Genomic DNA, 24,482 nt, shown 5'->3' with positions numbered 1-24,482 from the left:
ACGAGGGAGGAGGGAGAGAGAGACTGACATATAAACCAACTGAATATATTTGTATCACTGACTTCTCACCAGTGATGTCATCAGAACCAGTAACCTGTTCCTCTCTTGGCCCAGCCCAGCCTGACCCTGACATATATCATCAGGCCTGTTGAGTTGACTTGTTAACAGACCTCAAGCTTCTACACCACATCCCCCATTCTCCTGCTCTAACATGAGACCTCATCAGTACTCATTTTGGGTGCTGGTACTGTTTCTATTTAGGTGCTGGAACATTAAGCCAATATTATATAAAAGGTGAACTCAAGCAGTAGAAAGTTAGAGGTGATATTATAGGACACACTATGTGTAACTTTGCTGCTCTGCCAGCAGTTTCCTGTGGAGTTTTTCTAATGTCAGTGTTTCCTGTATGTTGGTGGGTTTAACTGATCTTATCTGCTTAAAGGTTTGTCACGTCATAGAAGTAAGGAAGAGATGAGATAGAAGTCATATAGTCTAGCAGTATTTCTCACTCTTCAGTCCTCTCCTTATGACAGTAGACTTGTTTCGCTCAGTGGAACCCCAGTTAGAGGCAGATATGATACCTGCACTGGTACTGACGACCCTGTTGTGGTTCACAGGTAGGATGCTGTTATACTGATATACAAGTGTGACAGTTACTGAGATGTGATATAATATTGTAAGATATCTTACCATTTGCAGGGTTAGTAAAATAACATACAATTGGAAGCAGACAGTAAAAATGTGTCTCAAAGCAGGACAATGATGTGATCACCTGTAAATGTACTTTACTGTAGTCTAACTGTCCATCTGGGGACAGGCACTAATGTCAGTTGTGGTGGTGTCATGCATCTGACTGTTGTATATTCAGTGTGTCAATGATTGATTGTATCTGTCTCTATGTAAATGAATGAGAGTATATATTATGTATTATATATTATATTGGAGTAGGAGAAGGGAGGGGTGTAGATGCCAGAGGTCTATGAGCTGAGTCAAGATCAACAGGTCCAACACTATGAGAGAGAGAGAGAACATGCGCGAGAGAGAAAAAGAGAGATGAGCAGCATGAGAGAGAGGAGAGGGGAGGAATGGGGTGAGCAGAGGAGAGAGAAGTGGAGGGGACAGAGGAGGGGAGGGGACAGAGGAGGGTAGGGGAGAGAGAAGGGGAGGGTGGAGAGGTGGAGGGGAGAGAGATTTGTGGAGGAGAGAGAATGAGAGAGAAAGGGAGGGGAGAGAGAAGGGGAGGGGATATTTGTGGAGGAGAGAGAAAGTATCAAAGAAGGGCAACACTAAGACCTTCTCAGCAAGCTGGATCCACTAGTGCCCTCTCAGCCAGCTGGCTCCACTAGGGCCCTCTCAACCAGCTGGCTCCTATAGGGCCCTCTTTGCCAGCCGGATCCACGAGGGCCCTCTCAACCAGCTGGCTCCTATTGGGCCCTCTCAACTAGCTGGCTCCACTAGGGCCCTCTCAACCAGCTGGCTCCACTAGGGCCCTCTCAACCAGCTGGCTCCACTAGGGCCCTCTCAACCAGCTGGCTCTTATCGGGCCCTCTCAACAAGCCCTCTCAACACTGGCTCCACTTGGGGCCTCTCAACCAGCCAGCTCCAATAGGGCCCTCTCAACCAGCTGGCTCCACTAAGGCCCTCTCAACCAGCTGGATCCACAAAGGCCCTCTCAACCAGCTGGCTTCACTAAGGCCCTCTCAGTCAGCCGGTTCCACTAAGGCCCTCTCAGTCAGCCGGTTCCACTAAGGCCCTCTCAACAAGCTGGCTCCACTAAGGCCCTCTCAACCAGCTGGCTCCACCCCTCTCAACCAGCTGGCTCCACTAAGGCCCTCTCAACCAGCTGGCTCCACAAGGGCCCACTCAGTCACCTGGCTGCAATAGGGCCCTCTCAACCAGCTGGCTCCAACTGGCTCCACAAGGGCCCTCTCAACCAGCTGGCTCCACAAGGGCCACTCAGTCACCTGGCCCAATCTCTCAACCAGCTGGCTCCACTGGTGCCCTCTCAACCAGCTGGCTCCACTAGGGCCCTCAACCAGCTGGATCCACTAGGCCCTCTCAACCAGCTGGCTCCACTAAGGCCCTCTCAAGTCAGCCGGCTCCACTAAGGCCCTCACAGTCAGTCCGGCTCCACTAAGGCCCTCTCAACCAGGTGCTCCAATAGGGCCCTCTCAACCAGCTGGCTCCACTGGGGCCCTCTCAAACAGCTGGCTCCACTAGGGCCCTCTCAACCAGCTGGCTACACTAGGTGCCCAGCTCCACACCAGAGGCTCCACTGGTGCCCTCTCAACCAGCTGGCTCCACTAGGGCCTCTCAACCAGCTGGCTCCACTAGGGCCCTCTCAACCAGCTGGCTCCACTAAGGTCCATTAAGGCCCCTCTCAACCAGCTGGCTCCACTAAGGCCCTCTCAGTCAGCCGGCTCACTAAGGCCCTCAGTCAGCTCCACTAAGGCCCTCTCAGTCAGCCGGCTCCACTAAGGCCCTCTCAACCAGCTGGCTCCACTAAGGTGCCCTCTCAACCAGTGGCACTGTCAACCAGCTGGCTCCACTAAGGCCCTCTCAGCTCAGCCCTGGCTCCACAAGGGCCCTCTAAGGCCCTCTCAGTCAGCTGGCTCCACTAAGGCCCTCTCAGTCAGCCGGCTCCACTAAGGCCCTCTCAACAAGCCAGCTCCAATAGGGCCCTCTCACCCAGCCCTCTCAACCAGCTGGCTCCACTCCTCTCAACTCCAAGGGCCCTCTCAACCAGCTGGCTCCACTAGGTGCCCTCAACCAGCTGGCTCCACTCTCAGTCACCTGGCTGCTCACTAGGCCCTCTCAGTCAGCTGGCTCCACTAAGGCCCTCTCAGTCAGCTGGCTCCACTAGGGCCCTCTCAGCTGGCTCCACTAAGGCCCTCTCAACAAGCCAGCTCCACTAGGGCCCTCTCAACCAGCTGGCTCACTAAGGGCCTCTCAACAAGCCAGCTGGCTCCAACCAGCTGGCTCCACTGGGCCCTCTCAACAACTGGCTCCACTAGGGCCCTCTCAAACAGCTGGCTCCACTAGGCCCTCTCAACCAGCTGGCTCCACTAAGGCCCTCTCAACCAGCTGGCTCTCAACCAGCTGGCTCCACTAAGGCCCTCTCAGTCAGCTGGCTCCTGGCCCTCTCAGCTGGCTCCACTATGGCCCTCTCAGCCAGCTGGCTCCACTAAGGCCCTCTCAGTCAGCTGGCTCCACTAGGGCCCTCTCAACAGCTGGCTCCACTAAGGGCCCACTCAACCCCAGCTCCAATAGGGCAACACAGCTGGCTCCACTAGGGCCCTCTCAACCAGCCAGGCTCCACTAAGGCCCTCTCAGCCAGCTCTCCACTAGGGCCCTCAACCAGCTGGCTCCACTAGGGCCCTCATACTCAGGCCCTTCTCAACCAGTATCCACTAGGGCCCTCTCAACCAGCTGGCTCCACTAAGGCCCTCTCAGTCAGCTGGCTCCACTAGGGCCCTCTCAGTCAGCCGGCTCCACTAAGGCCCTCTCAGTCAGCCGGCTCCACTAGGGCCCTCTCAGCCAGCTGGCTCCACTAGAGCCCTCTCAGTCAGCTGGCTCCACTAGGGCCCTCTCAACCAGCTGGCTCCACTAGGGCCCTCTCAACCAGCCTGCTCCACTAGGGCCCTCTCAGTCAGCTGGCTCCACTAAGGCCCTCTCAGTTAGCCAGGCCCTGTCAGCTCCACTAAGGCCCTCTCAGTCAGCTGGCTCCACTAAGGCCCTCTCAGTCAGCCGGCTCCACTAAGGCCCTCTCAACAAGCTGGCAGGGCGGCTCCACTAGGGCCCTCTCAACCAGCTGGCTCCACTAAGGTGCCCTCTCAACCAGCTGGCTCCACTAGGGCCCTCTCAGTCAGCCGGCTCCACTAGGGCCCTCTCAACCAGCTGGCTCCACTAAGGCCCTCTCAGCCAGCTGGCTCCACTAAGGCCCTCTCAGTCAGCTGGCTCCACTAAGGCCCTCTCAGTCAGCTGGCTCCACTAAGGCCCTCTCAGTCAGCCGGCTCCACTAAGGCCCTCTCAACAAGCCAGCTCCAATAGGGCCCTCTCAACAGCTGGCTCCACTAAGGGCCTCTCAACAAGCCAGCTCCAATAGGGCCCTCTCAACCAGCTGGCTCCACTAGGGCCCTCTGATCAACCAGCCAGGGCTCCACTAGGGCCCTCTCAACCAGCTGGCTCCACTAGGGCCCTCTCAGCAGTCAGCTGGCTCCACTTGGGCCCTCTCAACCAGCTGGCTCCACTAGGGCCCTCTCAGCCAGCTCCACTAGGGCCCTCTCAACAGCTGGCTCCACTAGGCTGGCTCCACTAGGGCCCTCAACCAGCTGCTCCACTGGCTTCACTCCATTAAGGCCCTCTCAACCAGCTGGCTCCAACCAACCAGCTGGCTTCACTAAGGCCCTCACAGTCAGCCGGCTCCACTAAGGCCCTCACACCAGCTGGCTCCACTAGGGCCCTCTCAACCAGCTGGCTCCACTCCCTCTCAACCAGCTACACCCGGCTCCAGGCCCTCTCAGCCACTAAGGCCCTCTCAGCTGGCCACTAAGGCCCTCTCAGTCAGCTGGCTCCACTAAGGCCCTCTCAGTCAGCTGGCTCCACTAAGGCCCTCTCAACAAGGCTCCAATAGGGCCCTCTCAACCAGCTGGCTCCACTAGGGCCCTCTCAACCAGCTGGCTCCACTAGGGCCCTCTCAACCAGCTGGCTCCACTAGGGGCCCTCTCAACCAGCTGGCTCCACTGGCTCCACTGGCTCCACTAGGGCCCTCTCAACCAGCTGGCTCCACTAGGGCCCTCTCAGCCAGCTGGCTCCACTAGGCTCCACTAAGGCCCTCTCAGTCACCAGGCTCCACTAAGGCCCTCTCAGTCAGCTGGCTCCACTAGGCCCTCTCAAGCCACTAAGGCTGGCTCCACTAGGCCCTCTCAGTCAGCCTCTCAAAGGCCAGCCAGCTCCACTAGGGCCCTCTCAACCAGCCAGCTCCACTAGGGCCCTCTCAACCAGCTGGCTCCACTAGGGCCCTCCAACCAGCTGGCTCCACTAGGGCCCTTCCCTCTCACCAGCTGGCTCCACTAGGGCCCTCTCAACCAGCTGGCTCCACTAAGGCCCTCTCAACCAGCTGGCTCCAGCCAGCCAGGCTCCACTAGGGCCCTCTCAGTCAACTGGCTCCACTAACCCTCTCAGTCAGCTGGCTCCACCCCTCTCAGGCTCCACTAAGGCCCTCTCAAGCCAGCTCAAATAGGGCCCTCTCAACAAGCTGGCTCTACTAAGGGCCTCTCAACAAGCAGCTCCAATAGGGCCCTCTCAACCAGCTGGCTCCACTAGGGCCCTCTCAAACAGCTGGCTCCACTAGGGCCCTCTCAACCAGCTGGCTCCACCTCTCATCAACTCCTCCCTCAACCAGCCTGGCCCTCCACCAGCTGGCTCCACTAGGGCCCTACATAACCAGCTGGCTCCACTAGGGCCCTCTCAACCAGCTGGCTCCACTAGGGCCCTCTCAGTCAGCTGGCTCCACTATAACTCTCAACCAGCTGGCTCCACTAGGGCCCTCCAACCAGCTGGCTCCACTAACCAGGGCCCTCTCACCAGCTGGCTCCAGTCTCAACCAGCTGGCTCCATTAAGGCCCTCTCAACCAGCTGGCTCCCCCTCACTCCTCCACCAGGCCCTCTAGCCGGCTCCACTAGGGCCCTCTCAACAAGTGGCTCCACTAGTGCCCTCTCAACCAGCTGGCTCCACAAGGGCCTCTCAACACCACTCCACTAGGCCCTCCACTACTAGGCCCTCTCAACCAGCTGGCTCCACCAGTCTCAGTACACTAACTCAACTCTCCACTAAGGCCCTCTCAGTCAGCTGGCTCCACTAGGCCCTCTCAGTCACATAACTCAACTCCACTCCAGACCCTCTCAACCAGCTGGCTCTAGGGCCCTCTCAACAAGCAACTCCCTCTCATCTGGGCCCTCTCAACCAGTGGCTCCACTAGGGCCCTCTCAAACAGCTGGATCCACTACCCTCTCAGCCAGCTGGCCCACTGGGCCCCTCAACCAGTCTGGCTCCACTAACCCTCAACAGCTGGATCCACTCCCTCTCAACAAGCCCCTCTCAACCAGCTCCACTAGACCCTCTCAACCAGCTGGCTCCACTAAGGCTCCACTACTAGGCCCTCTCAACAAGCCTCTCACTGGCTCCACTAAGGCCCTCTCAGTGGCTCTAGGGCCCTCTCAAACAGCTGGATCCACTATGGCCCTCTCAACCAGCTGGCTCCACTAAGGCCCTCTCAACCAGCCCTCTCAACCAGCTACTAGGGCCCTCTCAACCAGCTGGCTCCACTGACCCTCTCAACCACCAGTCTAGTACATGGCTCCAACCCTCTCAACCAGCTGGCTCCACTAACCCTCTCACCAGTCTGGTCCACTAACCCCACAACCATCTGGCTCCACTATGGCCCTCTCAGCCAGCTGGCTCCACATAACTCAACTCTCCACCCCTCTGACCATCCCACCAGTCTAGTACACTAACCCTCTCAACCAGCTGGCTCCACTTCCTACCCTCTCAACCAGTGTGGCTCCACTAGGGCCTCTCAACCATCTGGCTCCACTAGGGAACCATCTGGCTCCACTAGGGCCTTCTAACCAGCTGGCTCCACATAACCATCTGAACTCTCTCAGCCAGCTGGCTCCACTGACCCCTCTCAGTCAGCCGGCTCTACTAAGGCCCTCTCAGTCATATCCACTAACCAGTACTAGGGCCCTCTCAGCCAGCTGGCTCCACTAACCCTCTCAATCATCTGGCTCCACTAGGGCCCTCTCACCAGCTGGCTCCACTAGGGCCCTCTCACCAGTCTAGTAGCATAACTCAACCATCTCTCCATATGGCCCTCACAGTCTAGCCATAGAGTTGTGTCCCAAAAAGTACCCCCAATGTCTAGTTACATAACTCAACTCTCTCCCTGACCCACCAGTCTAGTACATAACTCAACTCTCTCCCTGACCCCACCAGTCTAGTACATAACTCAACTCTCTCCCTGACCCCCACCAGTCTAGTACATAACTCAACTCTCTCCCCGACCCCCACTAGTCTAGTACACAACTCAACTCTCTCCCTGACCCCCACCAGTCTAGTACATAACTCAACTCTCTCCCTCCCCCACCAGTCTAGTACATAACTCAACTCTCTCCCTGACCCCCACCAGTCTAGTACATAACTCAACTCTCTCCCTGACCCCCACCAGTCTAGTACATAACTCAACTCTCTCCCTGACCCCCACCAGTCTAGTACATAACTCAACTCTCTCCCTGACCCATCCACCATAGTACATAACTCAACTCTCACCCCCACCAGTCTAGTACATAACTCAACTCTACCCCCACCAGTCTAGTACATAACTCAACTCTCTCCCTAACCCCCACCAGTCTAGTACATAACTCAACTCTCTCCTGACCCCCACTAGTCTAGTACATAACTCAACTCTCTCCCTGACCCCCACCAGTCTAGTACATTCATCTCATATGACCCCCACCAGTCTAGTACATAACCTGTAGACCCCCACCAGTCTAGTACATAACTCAACTCTCTCCACACATATCATTCACTTTTGTTTGTTTTCATCCCAAGGGAAAGGTTTGGAAACACCTGCACATACATTAACACAGAAACAGCACAATTCATCTCATATGACCTAGTAGCCTTGTAGAGCTGTTTAACATCTATACAATATACACTACATTACATCCTCCATATAATTCATCTCATATGACCTAGTAGCCCTGTAGAGCTGTTTAACATCTATACAATATACACTACATTACATCCTCCATATAATTCATCTCATATGACCTAGTAGCCCTGTAGAGCTGTTTAACATCTATACAATATACACTACATTACATCCTCCATATAATTCATCTCATATGACCTAGTAGCCCTGTAGAGCTGTTTAACATCTATACAATATACACTACATTACATCCTCCATATAATTCATCTCATATGACCTAGTAGCCCTGTAGAGCTGTTTAACATCCACACAGTATAGCTGGGTCTCCCTGTTCTGTCCCTATGTGTCCACTGCCCTGCAGAGCCCCAACCCAACACATCCTACTCAGCTTTAGGGTCTTAGTGAAACAGTCATTATTGGTTTCAGGTGTGTTAGGTCAAGGCCAGAGTGACAACACACAGGACAGCAGACCCCCAGGGCAGGACTGAACAACCCAGCAGCTTTTGAAAACATAAAGTGGGCATCTTTTGAATACAGACTCCTATTGTTGTACTGTTTTCAATATACGACATCCAGACTTTATTCAAGTTGTCCAGCTTACCCTTATAAGAGGTGAACTCAAGCAGTAGAAAGTTAGAGGTGATATTATAGGACACACTATATGTGTAACTTTGCTGCTCTGCCAGCAGTTTCCTGTGGAGTTTTTCTAATGTCAGTGTTTCCTGTTGTTATGTGGATTTAACTGATCTTATCTGCTTAAAAGTTTGTCACGTCATAGATGTGACCTGAGTCAAACTCAACAGGCCTGATGATATATGTCAGGAAGAGAGAGATAATGAGAGAGAGAAAGGAGGGGGTGGGAAGGGCAGAGGAGAGAGTAGTGGAGAGAGAGAGGAGAGGAGGGGACAGAGGAGAGTGTAGTGGAGAGAGAGAGGAGGGGAGGGGACAGATGAGAGAGTAGTGGAGAGAGGAGGGGAGGGCAGAGGAGAGAGTAGTGGAGAGAGAGAGAGGGGGGGGGGGGGACAGAGGAGAGAGTAGTGTAGAGAGAGGGGAGGGGAGGGGAGAGAGAGGAGAGAGTAGTGGAGAGAGAGAGAGAGGGGGGAGGAGACAGAGGAGAGAGTAGTGGAGAGAGAGAGGAGGGGGGGAGGGGACAGAGGAGAGAGTAGTGTAGAGAGAGAGGAGGGGAGGGGGCAGAGGAGAGAGTAGTGGAGAGAGAGAGTAGGGGAGGGGACAGAGGAGAGAGTAGTGGAGAGAGGGAGGGGAGGGCAGAGGAGAGAGTAGTGGAGAGAGAGAGGAGGGGAGGGGACAGAGGAGAGAGTAGTGGAGAGAGAGAGGAGGGGAGGGGGCAGGGGAGAGAGTAGTGGAGAGAGAGAGGGAGGGGAGGGGACAGAGGAGAGAGTGGTGGAGAGAGAGAGGAGGGGCGGGGACAGAGGAGAGAGTAGTGGAGAGAGAGAAGTGTGGGGGGGTGGGGGGGGGACAGGCCAAGGGAAGTAGGCGTGATGAGGGTGCTGCAGTGACCCCCAAAAATACAAAAATACAAACATTTAAATATTTTCAATATATGAATATTTTACTTTCTGGAAAACCATTTCCCCCTAGCAGTCCAGTGCTGTTTCAGCGGTTTGATAAACCCTTCTGTAGGGAGCCCAAAATAAACTTATTTCTATGGGCCTGCATCCTAATCCCTACCTGTAGTCTACCTACCTCTGGTATAATGCATTTCCACCTCTCACTCCATCACTCTCTGTCTGCATCCTCCTCCCTACCTGTAGTCTACCTACCTCTGTCTGCATCCTCATCCCTACCTGTAGTCTACCTACCTCTGTCTGCATCCTCATCCCTACCTGTAGTCTACCTACCTCTGTCTGCATCCTCATCCCTACCTGTAGTCTACCTCTGTCTGCATCCTCATCCCTACCTGTAGTCTACCTACCTCTGTCTGCATCCTCATCCCTAACTGTAGTCTACCTGTCTGCATCCTGCATCCTCATCCCTACCTGTAGTCTACCTACCTCTGTCTGCATCCTAATCCCTACCTGTAGTCTACCTACCTCTGTCTGCATCCTCATCCCTACCTGTAGTCTACCTACCTCTGTCTGCATCCTCATCCCTACCTGTAGTCTACCTACCTCTGTCTGCATCCTCATCCCTACCTGTAGTCTACCTACCTCTGTCTGCATCCTCATCCCTACCTGTAGTCTACCTACCTCTGTCTGCATCCTCATCCCTACCTGTAGTCTACCTACCTCTGTCTGCATCCTCATCCCTAACTGTAGTCTACCTACCTCTGGTTTAATGCATTTCCACCTCACACTCCATCAGTGTTGCTTGTCCATCTTCCTGAATTAAAAGATGAACAGATCAATATTGCTGGCATAACATCATTAAATATTGCTAAAATATTTATCTATAGTGTGGATGTAGGGCTGTTTTTATTATACAATGAGCACCCAGATGCTGCTTATTCAACACAATAATATCAGACAGACCAGCTGGCCCGTGTTGACTACTATGTTGCAATGTGAATATTATCAGAGTTGTCTTGTTGGTACTAAATGTTTCAGTTTCTCCGAGCCGCATTTGTAACAACGTTCTTCTGTTGAAGGAGGAGCGGACCAAAATGCAGCGTGGTGGTTACTCATGTTTATTGATGAAAAATGACTTGACATGAAAATACTGAAAGGTACAAAAACAACAGACGGAAACGTGAAAAACTATACAGCCTGTCTGGTGAAACTATACACAGAGACAGGAACAATCACCCACCAAACACTCAAAGAATATGGCTGCCTAAATATGGTTCCCAATCAGAGACAACGATAATCACCTGACTCTGATTGAGAACCGCCTCAGGCAGCCATAGACTACACTAGACACCCCACAAAACCCCAAGACGAAACACACCACAATAAACCCATGTCACACCCTGGCCTGACCGAAATAAATGAAGAATAAACATAATATATTTCGACCAGGGCGTGACAGAACCCCCCCCCCCCCCTAAGGTGCGGACTCCCGGACACACATCAAAACAATAGGGAGGGTCCGGGTGGGCGTCTGTCTATGGTGGCGGCTCCGGCGCGGGACGTGGACCCCACTCTATAAATGTCTTAGTCCCCCCTCCTCGCGTCCTAGGATAGTCCACCCTTGCCGCCGACCATGGCCTAGAAGTCCTCACCCAGAACCCCACTGGACTGAGGGGCAGCTCGGGACTGAGGGGCTGCTCGGGACTGAGGGGCAGCTCGGGACTGAGGGGCAGCTCAGCACTGAGGGGAAGCTCGGGACTGAGAGACAGCTCGGGACTGAGGCAGCTCGGGACTGAGGGGCAGCTCGGGACTGTGGGGCAGCTCGGGACTGTGGGGCAGCTTGGGACTGAGGGGAAGCTCGGGACTGAGGGGAAGTTCGGCACTGAGGGGAAGCTCAGCACTGAGGGGAAGCTCGGGACTGAGAGACAGCTCGTGACTGATGGGCAGCTCGGGACTGAGAGGCAGCTCGGGACTGAGAGGCAGCTCGGGACTGAGAGGCAGCTCGGGACTGAGGGGCTGCTCGGGACTGAGGGGCCGCTCGGGACTGAGGGGCCGCTCGGGACTGAGAGACAGCTCGGGACTGACGGGCTGCTCGGGACCGACGGGCTGCTCGGGACCGACGGGCTGCTCGGGACTGACGGGCTGCTCGGGACTGAGGGGCTGCTCGGGACTGAGGGGAAGCTCAGCACTGAGGGGAAGCTCAGCACTGAGGGGAAGCTCAGCACTGAGGGGCAGCTCGGGACTGAGAGACAGCTCGTGACTGAGGGGCAGCTCGGGACTGAGGGGCAGCTCGGGACTGAGGGGCAGCTCGGGACTGAGAGGAAGCTCAGCACTGAGAGGAGGCCTAGAACCGAGAGGAAGCCCAGGCAGGTAGTCGGATCCGGCAGATCCTGACTGGCTGGCGGTTCTGGAAGAGTCTGGTTTACTGGCAGGTCTGGAAGAGTCTGGTTGACTGGCAGATCTGGAAGAGTCTGGCTGACTGGCAGATCTGGAAGAGTCTGGCTGACTGGCGGATCCTGGCAGACTGACGGATCTGGCTGCTCCATGCTGACTGGCGGCTCTGGCTGCTCCATGTAGACTGACAGCTCTGGCGGCTCCTTGCAGACTGGCAGCTCCTTGCAGACTGGCAGCTCCTTGCAGACTGGCTGCTCCTTGCAGACTGGCAGCTCCTTACATTTACATTTACATTTAAGTCATTTAGCAGACGCTCTTATCCAGAGCGACTTACAAATTGGTGAATTCACCTTCTGACATCCAGTGGAACAGCCACTTTACAATAGTGCATCTAAATCATTAAGGGGGGGTGAGAAGGATTACTTATCCTATCCTAGGTATTCCTTGAAGAGGTGGGGTTTCAGGTGTCTCCGGAAGGTGGTGATTGACTCCGCTGTCCTGGCGTCGTGAGGGAGTTTGTTCCACCATTGGGGGGCCAGAGCAGCGAACAGTTTTGACTGGGCTGAGCGGGAACTGTACTTCCTCAATGGTAGGGAGGCGAGCAGGCCAGAGGTGGATGAACGCAGTGCCCTTGCTTGGGTGTAGGGCCTGATCAGAGCCTGGAGGTACTGCGGTGCCGTTCCCCTCACAGCTCCGTAGGCAAGCACCATGGTCTTGTAGCGGATGCGAGCTTCAACTGGAAGCCAGTGGAGAGAGCGGAGGAGCGGGGTGACGTGAGAGAACTTGGGAAGGTTGAACACCAGACGGGCTGCGGCGTTCTGGATGAGTTGTAGGGGTTTAATGGCACAGGCAGGGAGCCCAGCCGTCCTTGCAGACTGGCAGCTCCTTGCAGACTGGCTGCTCCATGCAGACTGACAGCTCGGGCTGCGCTAAACAGGCAGGAGACTCCATCAGCGCAGGAGAGGCGAGAGGCTCCGACAGCGCAGGAGAGGAGGAAGGCTCGGGCAGCGCTGAACAGGCAGGAGACTCCGGAAGCGCAGGAGAGGAGAAAGGCTCTGGCTGCGCTAAACAGGTGGGAGACTCCAGCAGCGCTGTAGAGGAGAAAGGCTCTGGCTGCGCTGAACAGGCGGGAGACTCCAGCAGCGCTGTAGAGGAGGAAGGCTCTGGCTGCGCTAAACAGGCGGGAGACTCCAGCAGCGCTGTAGAGGAGGAAGGCTCTGGCTGCGCTGAACAGACGGGAGACTCCGGAAGCGCAGGAGAGGAGGAAGGCTCCGGCAGCGCTGAACAGGCGGGAGACTCCGGCAGCGCTGTAGAGGAGGAAGGCTCTGGCTGCGCTGAACAGGCGGGAGACACCAGCAGCGCTGTAGAGGAGAAAGTCTCCGGCAGCGCTGAACAGGCGGGAGACTCCGGCAGCGCTGTAGAGGAGGAAGGCTCTGGCTGCGCTGAACAGGCGGGAGACACCAGCAGCGCTGTAGAGGAGAAAGGCTCCGACAGCGCTGGAGAGGCGAGGCGCCCTGTAGGCCTGATGTGTGGTGCTGGCACTGGTGGTACTGGGCCGAGGACACGCACAGGAAGCCTGGTGCGGGGAGCTGCCACCGGAAGACTGGTGTGTGAAGGTGGCACTGGATAGACCGGACCGTGCAGGCGCACTGGAGCTCTTGAGCACAGAGCCTGTCCAACTTTACCTGGCTCTATGCCTACTCTAGCCCGGCCAATACGAGGAGCTGGTATGAACCGCACCGGGCTATGCACCCGCACTGGAGACACCGTGCGCTCCATAGCATAACACGGTGCCTGCCCGGTCTCTTTAGCCCCCCGGTAAGCACAGGAAGTTTGCGCAGGTCTCCTACCTGGCGTAGCCATACTCCCTGTGAGCCTCCCCCCAAGAAATGTTTGGGGCTGACTCTCGGGCTTCCTAGCCAACCGGGTTCCCTCGTATCGCCGGCTCCTCTCTCCGGCTGCCTCTGCTCTCCTAAGTGCCTCCACCTATTCCCATGGGAGGCGATCTCTTCCAGCCAGTATCTCCTCCCAACAACCTTTGCCATCCAAAACGTCTTCCCATGTCCATTCCTCCTTTCGCTGTTACCACGCCGCTTGGTCCTGTTGTGGTGGGTGATTCTGTAACGACGTTCTTCTGTTGAAGGAGGAGCGGACCAAAATGCAGCGTGGTGGTTACTCATGTTTATTGATGAAAAATGACTTGACATGAAAATACTGAAAGGTACAAAAACAACAGACGGAAACGTGAAAAACTATACAGCCTGTCTGGTGAAACTATACACAGAGACAGGAACAATCACCCACCAAACACTCAAAGAATATGGCTGCCTAAATATGGTTCCAAATCAGAGACAACGATAATCACCTGACTCAGAACCGCCTCAGGCAGCCATAGACTATGCTAGACACCCCACAAAACCCCAAGACAAAAACACACCAGTATAACCCATGTCACACCCTGGCCTGACCGAAATAAATGAAGAATAAACATAATATATTTCGACCAGGGCTTGACAGCATTGTTCGTTTATACAATGTTTCAATATTATCAGAGCCACCTTGTTGATGCAATGCTTCAGTGTTCACAGAATGTTTCCTTTCCCTGGAGAATAATGCAGACAGGCAAATACAACATGATCTGGGTGCAGACATCATGAGGAACATCTCTGAATGCAGAGCAACAATGTAGGTGGGAAGAACATGAGACAATGACACTGTCATAGTAAACTATACGAACCGATCCACAAGGGTGACTTCATATACATTATAGCAGGGGGTCAACAACGTTTTTCATGAGTGACACTTTACAATTGATCCTACAATTTCTAAAGATCTGAGTGACTGTAATTATTTCCACATTATTTTATGATACTCAACTGAGCCCCAAAAAAAGTTTAACTGCCCACAAACTGAATATTTCAAGCTGGCTACTGGACAGAAACTTTGTCCATTCAACCACAGGCCACGGAGCACCACTATGCATTGCCTTCCTGTATGGAAGCGCTGTCCAATCAGCGGTGTGGGTTCAGGTGAAGGTTAAATATTGCATTGTTTCTGTTCATTTCTGAGTGATGTTCTATCGATTCCCTGCATCATTTCATGTTTTCATGTATCTGAGTTATTTGCCTTCAAGCAGGCAGAAATATGTCCGGTATGACGAAGCACCGTGATAAAGTCTCACCACACCGGAAGTTAATGGGAATATGACTTTTAGATCACGAAAATGTTATTCATACACGTCAGATTTCAATACTGGATGATTTAACTCGGGAGGTCTTCTCTCGAATGAGCCATTGATATTCCTGCCTTGAGAAACTGGTCATTTAACAGAGGGTCTTACAGGTGTCTCCTATTTGTCTGCCTCTTTAGTCCAGGATGCATTGCGTGGTGCCTTTGCCAGATACATTATAGAAAGGAGATAGGAATCTAATTTAATGGAACAATATATAACGCCCTTCCCAGCAGACTGTCGACCAATCACCTTCAGGTTGTCATGCTGCGTCACGCGATTGTTAAGATAATCGTCACGCAATTCCTTCTCATAGTCAGTATACTTTATGTCGAGAAATGTGCCTGTTTTCTTCGAAAGTACGTTATGCCACGATTCCAAAGCTATAAGATACTACCGATAGCAAGTTAATTACCTCACATCTCAGAAAAGACTAGATTTTAACAAGGCTAATCTGAAAACAAGACTCCCTAAAATGTATCAGCATATCGATTGCGCCACCAGGGCTGGCAAAACCTTGGATCATTGTTATTCTAACTTCCGCGACGCATATAAGGCCCTGCCCCACCCCCTTTCGGAAAAGCTGACCACAACTCCAATTTGCTGATCCCTGCCTACAGACAGAAACTAAAACAAGAAGCTCCCACGCTGAGGTCTGTCCAACGCTGGTCCGACCAAGCTGATTCCACACTCCAAGACTGCTTCCATTACGTGGACTGGGACATGTTTCGCATTGCGTCAGACAACAACATTGACGAATACGCTGATTCGGTGTGCGAGTTCATTAGAACGTGCGTTGAAGATGTCGTTCCCATAGCAATGATTAAAACATTCCCTAACCAGAAACCGTGGATTGATGGCAGCATTCGCGTGAAACTGAAAGCGCGAACCATTGCTTTTAATCAGGGCAAGGTGACTGGTAATATGACCGAATACAAACAGTGCAGCTATTCCCTCCGTAAGGCTATCAAACAAGCTAAGCGTCAGTATAGAGACAAAGGAGAATCTCAATTCAACGGCTCAGACACAAGAGGTATGTGGCAGGGTCTACAGTCAATCACGGACTACAAGAAGAAATCCAGCCCAGTCACGGACCAGGATGTCTTGCTCCCAGGCAGACTAAATAACTTTTTTGCACGCTTTGAGGACAATACAGTGCCACTGACACGGCCTACAATGGAAACATGCGGTCTCTCCTTCACTGCAGCCGAGGTGAGTAAAACATTTAAACGTGTTAACCCTCGCAAGGCTGCAGGCCCAGACGGCATCCCCAGCCGCGCCCTCAGAGCATGGGCAGACAAGCTGGCTGGTGTGTTTACGGACATATTCAATCAATCCCTATACCAGTCTGCTGTTCCCACATGCTTCAAGAGGGCCACCATTGTTCCTGTTCCCAAGAAAGCTAAGGTAACTGAGCTAAACGACTACCGCCTCGAAGCACTCACTTCCGTCATCATGAAGTGCTTTGAGAGACTAGTCAAGGACCATATCACCTCCACCCTACCTGACACCCTAGACCCACTCCAATTTGCTTACCGCCCAAATAGGTCCACAGACGACGCAATCTCAACCACACTGCACACTACCCTAACCCATCTGGACAAGAGGAATACCTATGTGAGAATGCTGTTCATCGACTACAGCTCGGCATTTAACACCATAGTACCCTCCAAGCTCGTCATCAAGCTCGAGACCCTGGGTCTCGACCCCGCCCTGTGCAACTGGGTACTGGACTTCCTGACAGGCTGCCCCCAGGTGGTGAGGGTAGGCAACAACTTCTCCACCCCGCTGATCCTCAAAACTGGGGCCCCACAAGGGTGCGTTCTGAGCCCTCTCCTGTACTCCCTGTTCACCCACGACTGCGCGGCCACGCACGCCTCCAACTCAATCATCAAGTTTGCGGACGACACAACAGTGGTAGGCTTGATTACCAACAACGACGAGACGGCCTACAGGGAGGAGGTGAGGGCCCTCGGAGTGTGGTGTCAGGAAAATAACCTCACACTCAACGTCAACAAAACTAAGGAGATGATTGTGGACTTCAGGAAACAGCAGAGGGAACACCCCCCTATCCACATCGATGGAACAGTAGTGGAGAGGGTAGTAAGTCTTAAGTTCCTCGGCATACACATCACAGACAAACTGAATTGGTCCACTCACACAGACAGCATCTTGAAGAAGGCGCAGCAGCGCCTCTTCAACCTCAGGAGGCTGAAGAAATTCGGCTTGTCACCAAAAGCACTCACAAACTTCTACAGATGCACAATCGAGAGCATCCTGGCGGGCTGTATCACCGCCTGGTACGGCACTGCTCTGCCCACAACCGTAAGGCTCTCCAGAGGGTAGTGAGGTCTGCACAACGTATCACCGGGGGCAAACTACCTGCCCTCCGGGACATCTACACCACCCGATGTTACAGGAAGGCCATAAAGATCATCAAGGACAACACCCACCCGAGCCACTGCCTGTTCACCCCGCTATCATCCAGAAGGCGAGGTGCGTACAGGTGCATCAAAGCTGGGACCAAGAGACTGAAAAACAGCTTCTATCTCAAGGCCATCAGACTGTTAAACAGCAACCACTAACATTGAGTGGCTGCTGCCAACACACTGACTCAACTCCAGCCACTTTAATAATGGGAATTGATGGGAAAGGATGTAAAATATATCACTAGCCACTTTAAACAATGCTACCTAATATAATGTTTACATACCCTACATTATTCATCTCATATGTATACGTATATACTGTACTCTATCATCTACTGCATCCTTATGTAATACATGTATCACTAGCCACTTTAACTATGCCACTTTGTTTACATACTCATCTCATATGTATATACTGTACTCGATACCATCTACTGTATCTTGCCTATGCTGCTCTGCACCATCACTCATTAATATCTTTATGTATATATTCTTTATCCCCTTACACTGTGTATAAGAAATTAGTTTTGGAATTGTTAGGTAGATTACTTGTTGGTTATTACTGCATTGTCAGAACTGAAAGCACAAGCATTTTGCTACACTCGCATTAACATCTGCTAACCATGTGCATGTGACAAATAAAATTTGATTTGATTTGATGTTGTACTTCTCATTGACTAAATTTGTGTTAATGTTGTTAGAGTTGCGTAAATTCGAATCTGGTATCAGGATAAATATAACAATGAGTCACCGATTTTATACTATGTATTTTTTATTAGCTAAGTAATAAATGGCAAATGCAACTTTCGTATATATACGGGCTCACTGTAATACCACGCAGGGCAGAACAGAGAACTGACAAGATGTATGTAAACGGTATTCTTTATACTGTGATAGACAGTTCCAACCCGTCTGTTGGCCTATCACAGTAGAGACTGGGCGTGGTTTAAACTTGCTCAGCCTATTGCAGGCGCGCAGGCGGGTCCCCGCCTCTTGGCACTTCTGTTGATAGATGTAACTGTTGCTGTGAAGAACATCCATGCGCTCATACCGTTATCTCGCACCTGCCTCCTGTTATCTAACAAAAGACCGCTTGTTCTCGCAACACCCCGCTCTGAATGTGCCCCCCTCCCAACTCATTGAACAGTTCCTGTCTTCATGCTTCTCTGTATTTTTCCATCATGAGAAAGTCCCATGGCCCTGATACTTTTAACAATGTTTCAAGTCAGCTATGTTGCATAACACATACATACATCCACACAAGCCCACAGCAGATAATATTCAATCATATATATGGTAATGGCTATAATGTAAAACACAGGATCCTACAATGCTGGGTTTTTGAGCTCGCGCCCAGCAGACTCCATTCACTCCGTGAAGGAGAGCGATCCCTGTCCCAGAGTCGCCCAGAATGCACTGCGTGGGCCAATGACGTAGCATCGTCAACGTTTCCCATCTCCTCAAAAGTATATCTGCCGTTGTGATTTAAACTCCACTCTGGGAGACACATCGATCTGCAGGTTGAACATGGTGAGATTGGAGAGATTGGAGACTCCTAAATTGATAGTGCAGTTTGTTTAGGTGATTTAACAGCCAGTTAGCTACTTCACATGCTGATATTGTCTTTGGTATTATTGTGTGTAGATGCATTTAGCTAGCCAGCCAGCCAGCCCACACAGAGAGCATTGCATTGTGGATGTTGTAGTCAACTTGAGCTGCAACAGATTTCCACAACGATGTTCCATCTTGTTACATCCTTATTATTAGGGAAGAACCGATAGTAAATTGCTTCATTAGCTTCAACTGGTGGAGGGACTCTACACATCCCATTTAGCCATACCCTAGGTTTATCTGTATTTCTACACATCCCATTTAGCCATACCCTAGGTTTATCTGTATTTCTACACATCCCATTTAGCCATACCCTAGGTTTATCTGTATTTCTACACACCCCATTTAGCCATACCCTAGGTTTATCTGTATTTCTACACATCCCATTTAGCCATACCCTAGGTTTATCTGTATTTCTACACACCCCATTTAGCCATACCCTAGGTTTATCTGTATTTCTACACACCCCATTTAGCCATACCCTAGGTTTATCTGTATTTCTACACACACCCCATTTAGCCATACCCTAGGTTTATCTGTATTTCTACACACCCCATTTAGCCATACCCTAGGTTTATCTGTATTTCTACACACCCCATTTAGCCATACCCTAGGTTTATCTGTATTTCTACACACCCCATTTAGCCATACCCTAGGTTTATCTGTATTTCTACACACCCCATTTAGCCATACCCTAGGTTTATCTGTATTTCTACACACCCCATTTAGCCATACCCTAGGTTTATCTGTATTTCTACACACCCCATTTAGCCATACCCTAGGTTTATCTGTATTTCTACACACCCCATTTAGCCATACCCTAGGTTTATCTGTATTTCTACACACCCCATTTAGCCATACCCTAGGTTTATCTGTATTTCTACACACCCCATTTAGCCATACCCTAGGTTTATCTGTATTTCTACACACCCCATTTAGCCATACCCTAGGTTTATCTGTATTTCTACACACCCCATTTAGCCATACCCTAGGTTTATCTGTATTTCTACACACCCCATTTAGCCATACCCTAGGTTTATCTGTATTTCTACACACCCCATTTAGCCATACCTAGGTTTATCTGTATTTCTACACACCCCATTTAGCCATACCCTAGGTTTATCTGTATTTCTACACACCCCATTTAGCCATACCCTAGGTTTATCTGTATTTCTACACACCCCATTTAGCCATACCCTAGGTTTATCTGTATTTCTACACACCCCATTTAGCCATACCTAGGTTTATCTGTATTTCTACACACCCCATTTAGCCATACCCTAGGTTTATGCAGTATTTCTACAGCCCCAAACTAGACTTACCTAGGTTTATCTGTATTCCACACCGACTGCATCACAGCTGCATAATACTGATGCATTTTACACATGCTTTCAACTATACTGATGCAGGTACCTTTCTACATGCTATGAGGTCAACTATACTGATGCAGGTACCTTTTACACAGCTAGACAACTATACTGATGCAGGTACCTTTTACACAGCTAGACAACTATACTGATGCAGGTACCTTTTACACAGCTAGGCAACTATACTGATGCAGGTACCTTTTACACAGCTAGACAACTATACTGATGCAGGTCCCTTTCAACTATACTGATGCATGTACCTTTTACTCAGCTAGACAACTATACTGATGCAGGTACAACTTACTCAACAACTATACTGATGCAGGTCCTTTTACTCAGAGACAACTATACTGATGCAGGTACCTTTCAACTATACTGATGCAGGTACCTTTTACACAGCTAGGCAACTATACTGATGCAGGTCCTTTCAACTATACTGATGCAGGTACCTGATGCAGGTACACAGCTAGACAACTATACTGATGCAGGTAACCTTGCAGGTACACTTTTAGCTAGACAACTATACTGATGCAGGTACCTTTTACACAGCTAGGCAACTATACTGACAAGTGTCCATGATAGTAGGATCACCAGGTCAGTTTAGTCGTGAGCTTGTGCAAGCAGATCTGATGATTGTAACCTCTGTAGGACAGTGCGTCTGCCTTAGCGTTCTGGGAACCTGGTCTGTAGGACAGTGAAAACAAAACGGGTAAAAAAAACATGGCCCTTGCCTGGCGAGGGTTCAGTCTCCACCTTGCCTGGCGAGGGTTCAGTCTCCACCTTGCCTGGCGAGGGTTCAGTCTCCACCTTGCCTGGCGAGGGTTCAGTCTCCACCTTGCCTGGCGAGGGTTCAGTCTCCACCTTGCCTGGGTTCAGTCTCCACCTTGCCTGGCGAGGGTTCAGTCTCCACCTTGCCTGGCGAGGGTTCAGTCTCCACCTTGCCTGGCGAGGGTTCAGTCTCCACCTTGCCTGGCGAGGGTTCAGTCTCCTCGCTGCCCGGATGTACTCCAGATTGCGGTGGTCAGTCCAGATGAGAATAGGGTGTTAAGCCCCTTCAAGCCAAAGTCTCCACGCCTTCAGAGCCTTGACAACAGCCAACAGCTCCCGATCCCCAGACTCATAGTTTCGCTCCGCCGGGCTGAGCTTCTTCGAAAACTGAAAGCACAGGGGCGGAGCTTTAGTGGCGTACTCGAGCGCTGAGGGAGCACAGGTACCCTTTTACACAGCTATATACTGATGCAACCTTTCAACTATACTGATGCCGCTATACTGATGCAGGTTCCTATCCCAGATCCGGATGAGCCAGCACAGGAGCCGAGGTAAACAGAGCCCTCAGGTGACCAAAAGCCCTGTCCGCCTCAGCCGTCCATACTGCAGTCGCACCGGTCCCCCTTCAGCAGTGAGGTAATGTGAGTCGCTTTCACTGACCAAAGCCCCGGATAAACCTCCAGTAGTAGTTGGCTACCTGACCGAAGCCCCGGATAAACCTCCGCTGTAGTCGTTGGCTACCTGACCAAAGCCCTGGATAAACCTCTGGTAGTAGTTGGCTACCTGACCAAAGCCCCGGATAAATCTCCGGTAGTAGTTGGAGACCTGACCAAAGCCCCGGATAAACCTCCGGTAGTAGTTGGCTACCTGATCCAAAGCCCTGGATAAACCTCCGGTAGTAGTAATACCTGATCAAAGCCCCGGATAAACCTCCTCCTGTAGTAGTTGGCTACCTGATCAAAGCCCCGGATAAACCTCCGGTAGTAGTTGGCTAACAGACCAAAGCCCCCTGGATAAGTGCCTCCGGTAGTAGTTGGCTACCTGATCAACCTCCGGTAGTAGTTGGCTACCTGATCAAAGCCCCGGATAAACCTCCAGTAGTAGTTGGCTACCTGACCGCCCTCGGATAAACCTCCGGTAGTAGTTGGCTACCTGACCAAAGCCGCTGCACCCCTTTACTGTGGTGGGAGTCGGCCAATTACACACGGCTGAAAACGGTCACTGTCCATCTCCACCCCTGAAGCTGAAATGCGGTCACTCTCCATCACCATCCCTGAAGTGGAAATGCAGTCACTCTCCATCTCCACCACTGAAGTGGAAATGCAGTCACTCTCCATCTCCACCCCTGAAGCTGAAATGAGTCACTCTCCATCTCCACCCCTGAAGCTGAAATGCAGTCACTCTCCATCTCCACCCCTGAAGCTGAAAAAAAACGGGTTCAGTCACTGTTTGGTCCATCTCCATCCCTGAAGCTGAAATGCAGTCACTCTCCATCTCCATTACCCTGAAGCTGAAATGCAGTCACTCTCCATCTCCACCCCCTGAAGCTGAAATGCAGTGAAATGCAGTCACTCTCCATCTCCACCCCTGAAGCTGAAATGCAGTCACTCTCCATCTCCACCCCTGAAGCTGAAATGCAGTCACTCTCCATCTCCACCCCTGAAGTGAACCAGAAGTCATTCCATCTCCACCCTGAAGTGAAATGCAGTCACTCTCCATCTCCACCCCTGAAGTGGAAATGCAGTCACTCCTGTCTCCACCCCTGAAGCTGAAATGCAGTCACTCTCCATCTCCACCCCTGAAGCTGAAATGCAGTCACTCTCCATCTCCACCCCTGAAGCTGAAATGCAGTCCTCTCCATCTCCACCCCTGAAGCTGAAATGCAGTCATTCTCCATCTCCATCCCTGAAGCTGAAATGCAGTCACTCTCCATCTCCACCCCTGAAGTGGAAATGCAGTCATTCTCCATCTCCACCCCTGAAGCTGAAATGCAGTCACTCTCCATCTCCTCCCCTGAAGCTGAAATGCAGTCACTCTCCATCTCCATCCCTGAAGTGGTCCAGAGTGGAAATGCACGACCCCAGACGTTCCATAAAAGCCCTCCAGAACCTTGACGTTAGAGAACTGTGTAAGCAGGGCCTCCTCAGTCTGTATTTGGAACTGGGAAAAGAGGATCGTGAAGGAGGAAGATCACTCTCCATCTCCACCCCTGAAGTGGAAATCCAGTCACTCTCCATCTCCACCCCTGAAGTGGAAATGCAGTCACTCTCCATCTCCACCCCTGAAGCTGAAATGCGGTCACTCTCCATCTCCACCCCTGAAGCTGAAATGCAGTCACTCTCCATCTCCACCCCTGAAGCTGAAATGCAGTCACTCTCCATCTCCACCCCTGAAGCTGAAATGCGGTCACTCTCCATCACCATCCCTGAAGTGGAAATGCAGTCACTCTCCATCTCCACCACTGAAGTAGAAATGCAGTCACTCTCCATCTCCACCCCTGAAGCTGAAATGCAGTCACTCTCCATCTCCACCCCTGAAGCTGAAATGCAGTCACTCTCCATCTCCACCCCTGAAGCTGAAATGCAGTCACTCTCCATCTCCATCCCTGAAGCTGAAATGCAGTCACTCTCCATCTCCACCCCTGAAGTGGAAATGCAGTCACTCTCAATCTCCACCCCTGAAGCTGAAATGCAGTCACTCTCCATCTCCACCCCTGAAGCTGAAATGCGGTCACTCTCCATCTCCACCCCAAAGCTGGAAATGCAGTCACTCTCCATCTCCACCCCTGAAGCTGAAATGCAGTCACTCTCCATCTCCACCCCTGAAGCTGAAATGCAGTCACTCTCCATCTCCACCCCTGAAGTGGAAATGCAGTCACTCTCCATCTCCACCCCTGAAGCTGAAATGCAGTCACTCTCCATCTCCACCCCTGAAGCTGAAATGCAGTCACTCTCCATCTCCACCCCTGAAGTGGAAATGCAGTCACTCTCCATCTCCACCCCTGAAGTGGAAATGCAGTCACTCTCCATCTCCACCCCTGAAGTGGAAATGCAGTCACTCTCCATCTCCACCCCTGAAGTGGAAATGCAGTCACTCTCCATCTCCACCCCTGAAGTGGAAATGCAGTCACTCTCCATCTCCACCCCTGAAGCTGAAATGCGGTACCCTAGGAAGGAGACAGACTGTTGGAAGAACAGACATTTCTCAGCCTTGACGTACAGGTCAGGCTCCAACAGTCGACCAAGTACCTTGAGCATCAGGGACACACACTTGGCGCGTGTAGCGGAGTATATCAGAATGTGGTCGATATATACACTACTACACCCTGCCCCTGCAGGTCCCGGAAAATCTGGTCTCACAAAGGTCTGGAAGACATCAACCCGTACGGCATGACAAGGTTGTCATAGTGCCCTGAGGTGGTACTAAATGACGTCTTCCAATCG

General features: G+C 51.9%; 1 protein-coding gene across 1 annotated transcript in view; it reads left to right on the top strand.

Annotated features, from left to right (window-relative positions):
• The first annotated feature begins 532 nt into the window (after window positions 1-532).
• The window catches only part of LOC135538957 (scavenger receptor cysteine-rich type 1 protein M130-like), a 29,951-nt gene continuing 6,001 nt past the window's right edge, over window positions 533-24,482 (top strand). Inside the window, exon 1 of the mRNA XM_064964828.1 lies at window positions 533-617. Within this exon, the coding sequence (XP_064820900.1) occupies window positions 575-617 (43 nt within the window). The 5' untranslated portion in view covers window positions 533-574. The remainder of the gene's footprint in view (window positions 618-24,482) is intronic.

Source organism: Oncorhynchus masou, unplaced genomic scaffold (genome assembly GCF_036934945.1).
Source record: "Oncorhynchus masou masou isolate Uvic2021 unplaced genomic scaffold, UVic_Omas_1.1 unplaced_scaffold_855, whole genome shotgun sequence".
NCBI classification, from domain to species: domain Eukaryota; kingdom Metazoa; phylum Chordata; class Actinopteri; order Salmoniformes; family Salmonidae; genus Oncorhynchus; species Oncorhynchus masou.
Note: the sequence above shows the minus strand (reverse complement) of the source record. Positions and strands in the feature narration are given on the sequence as shown.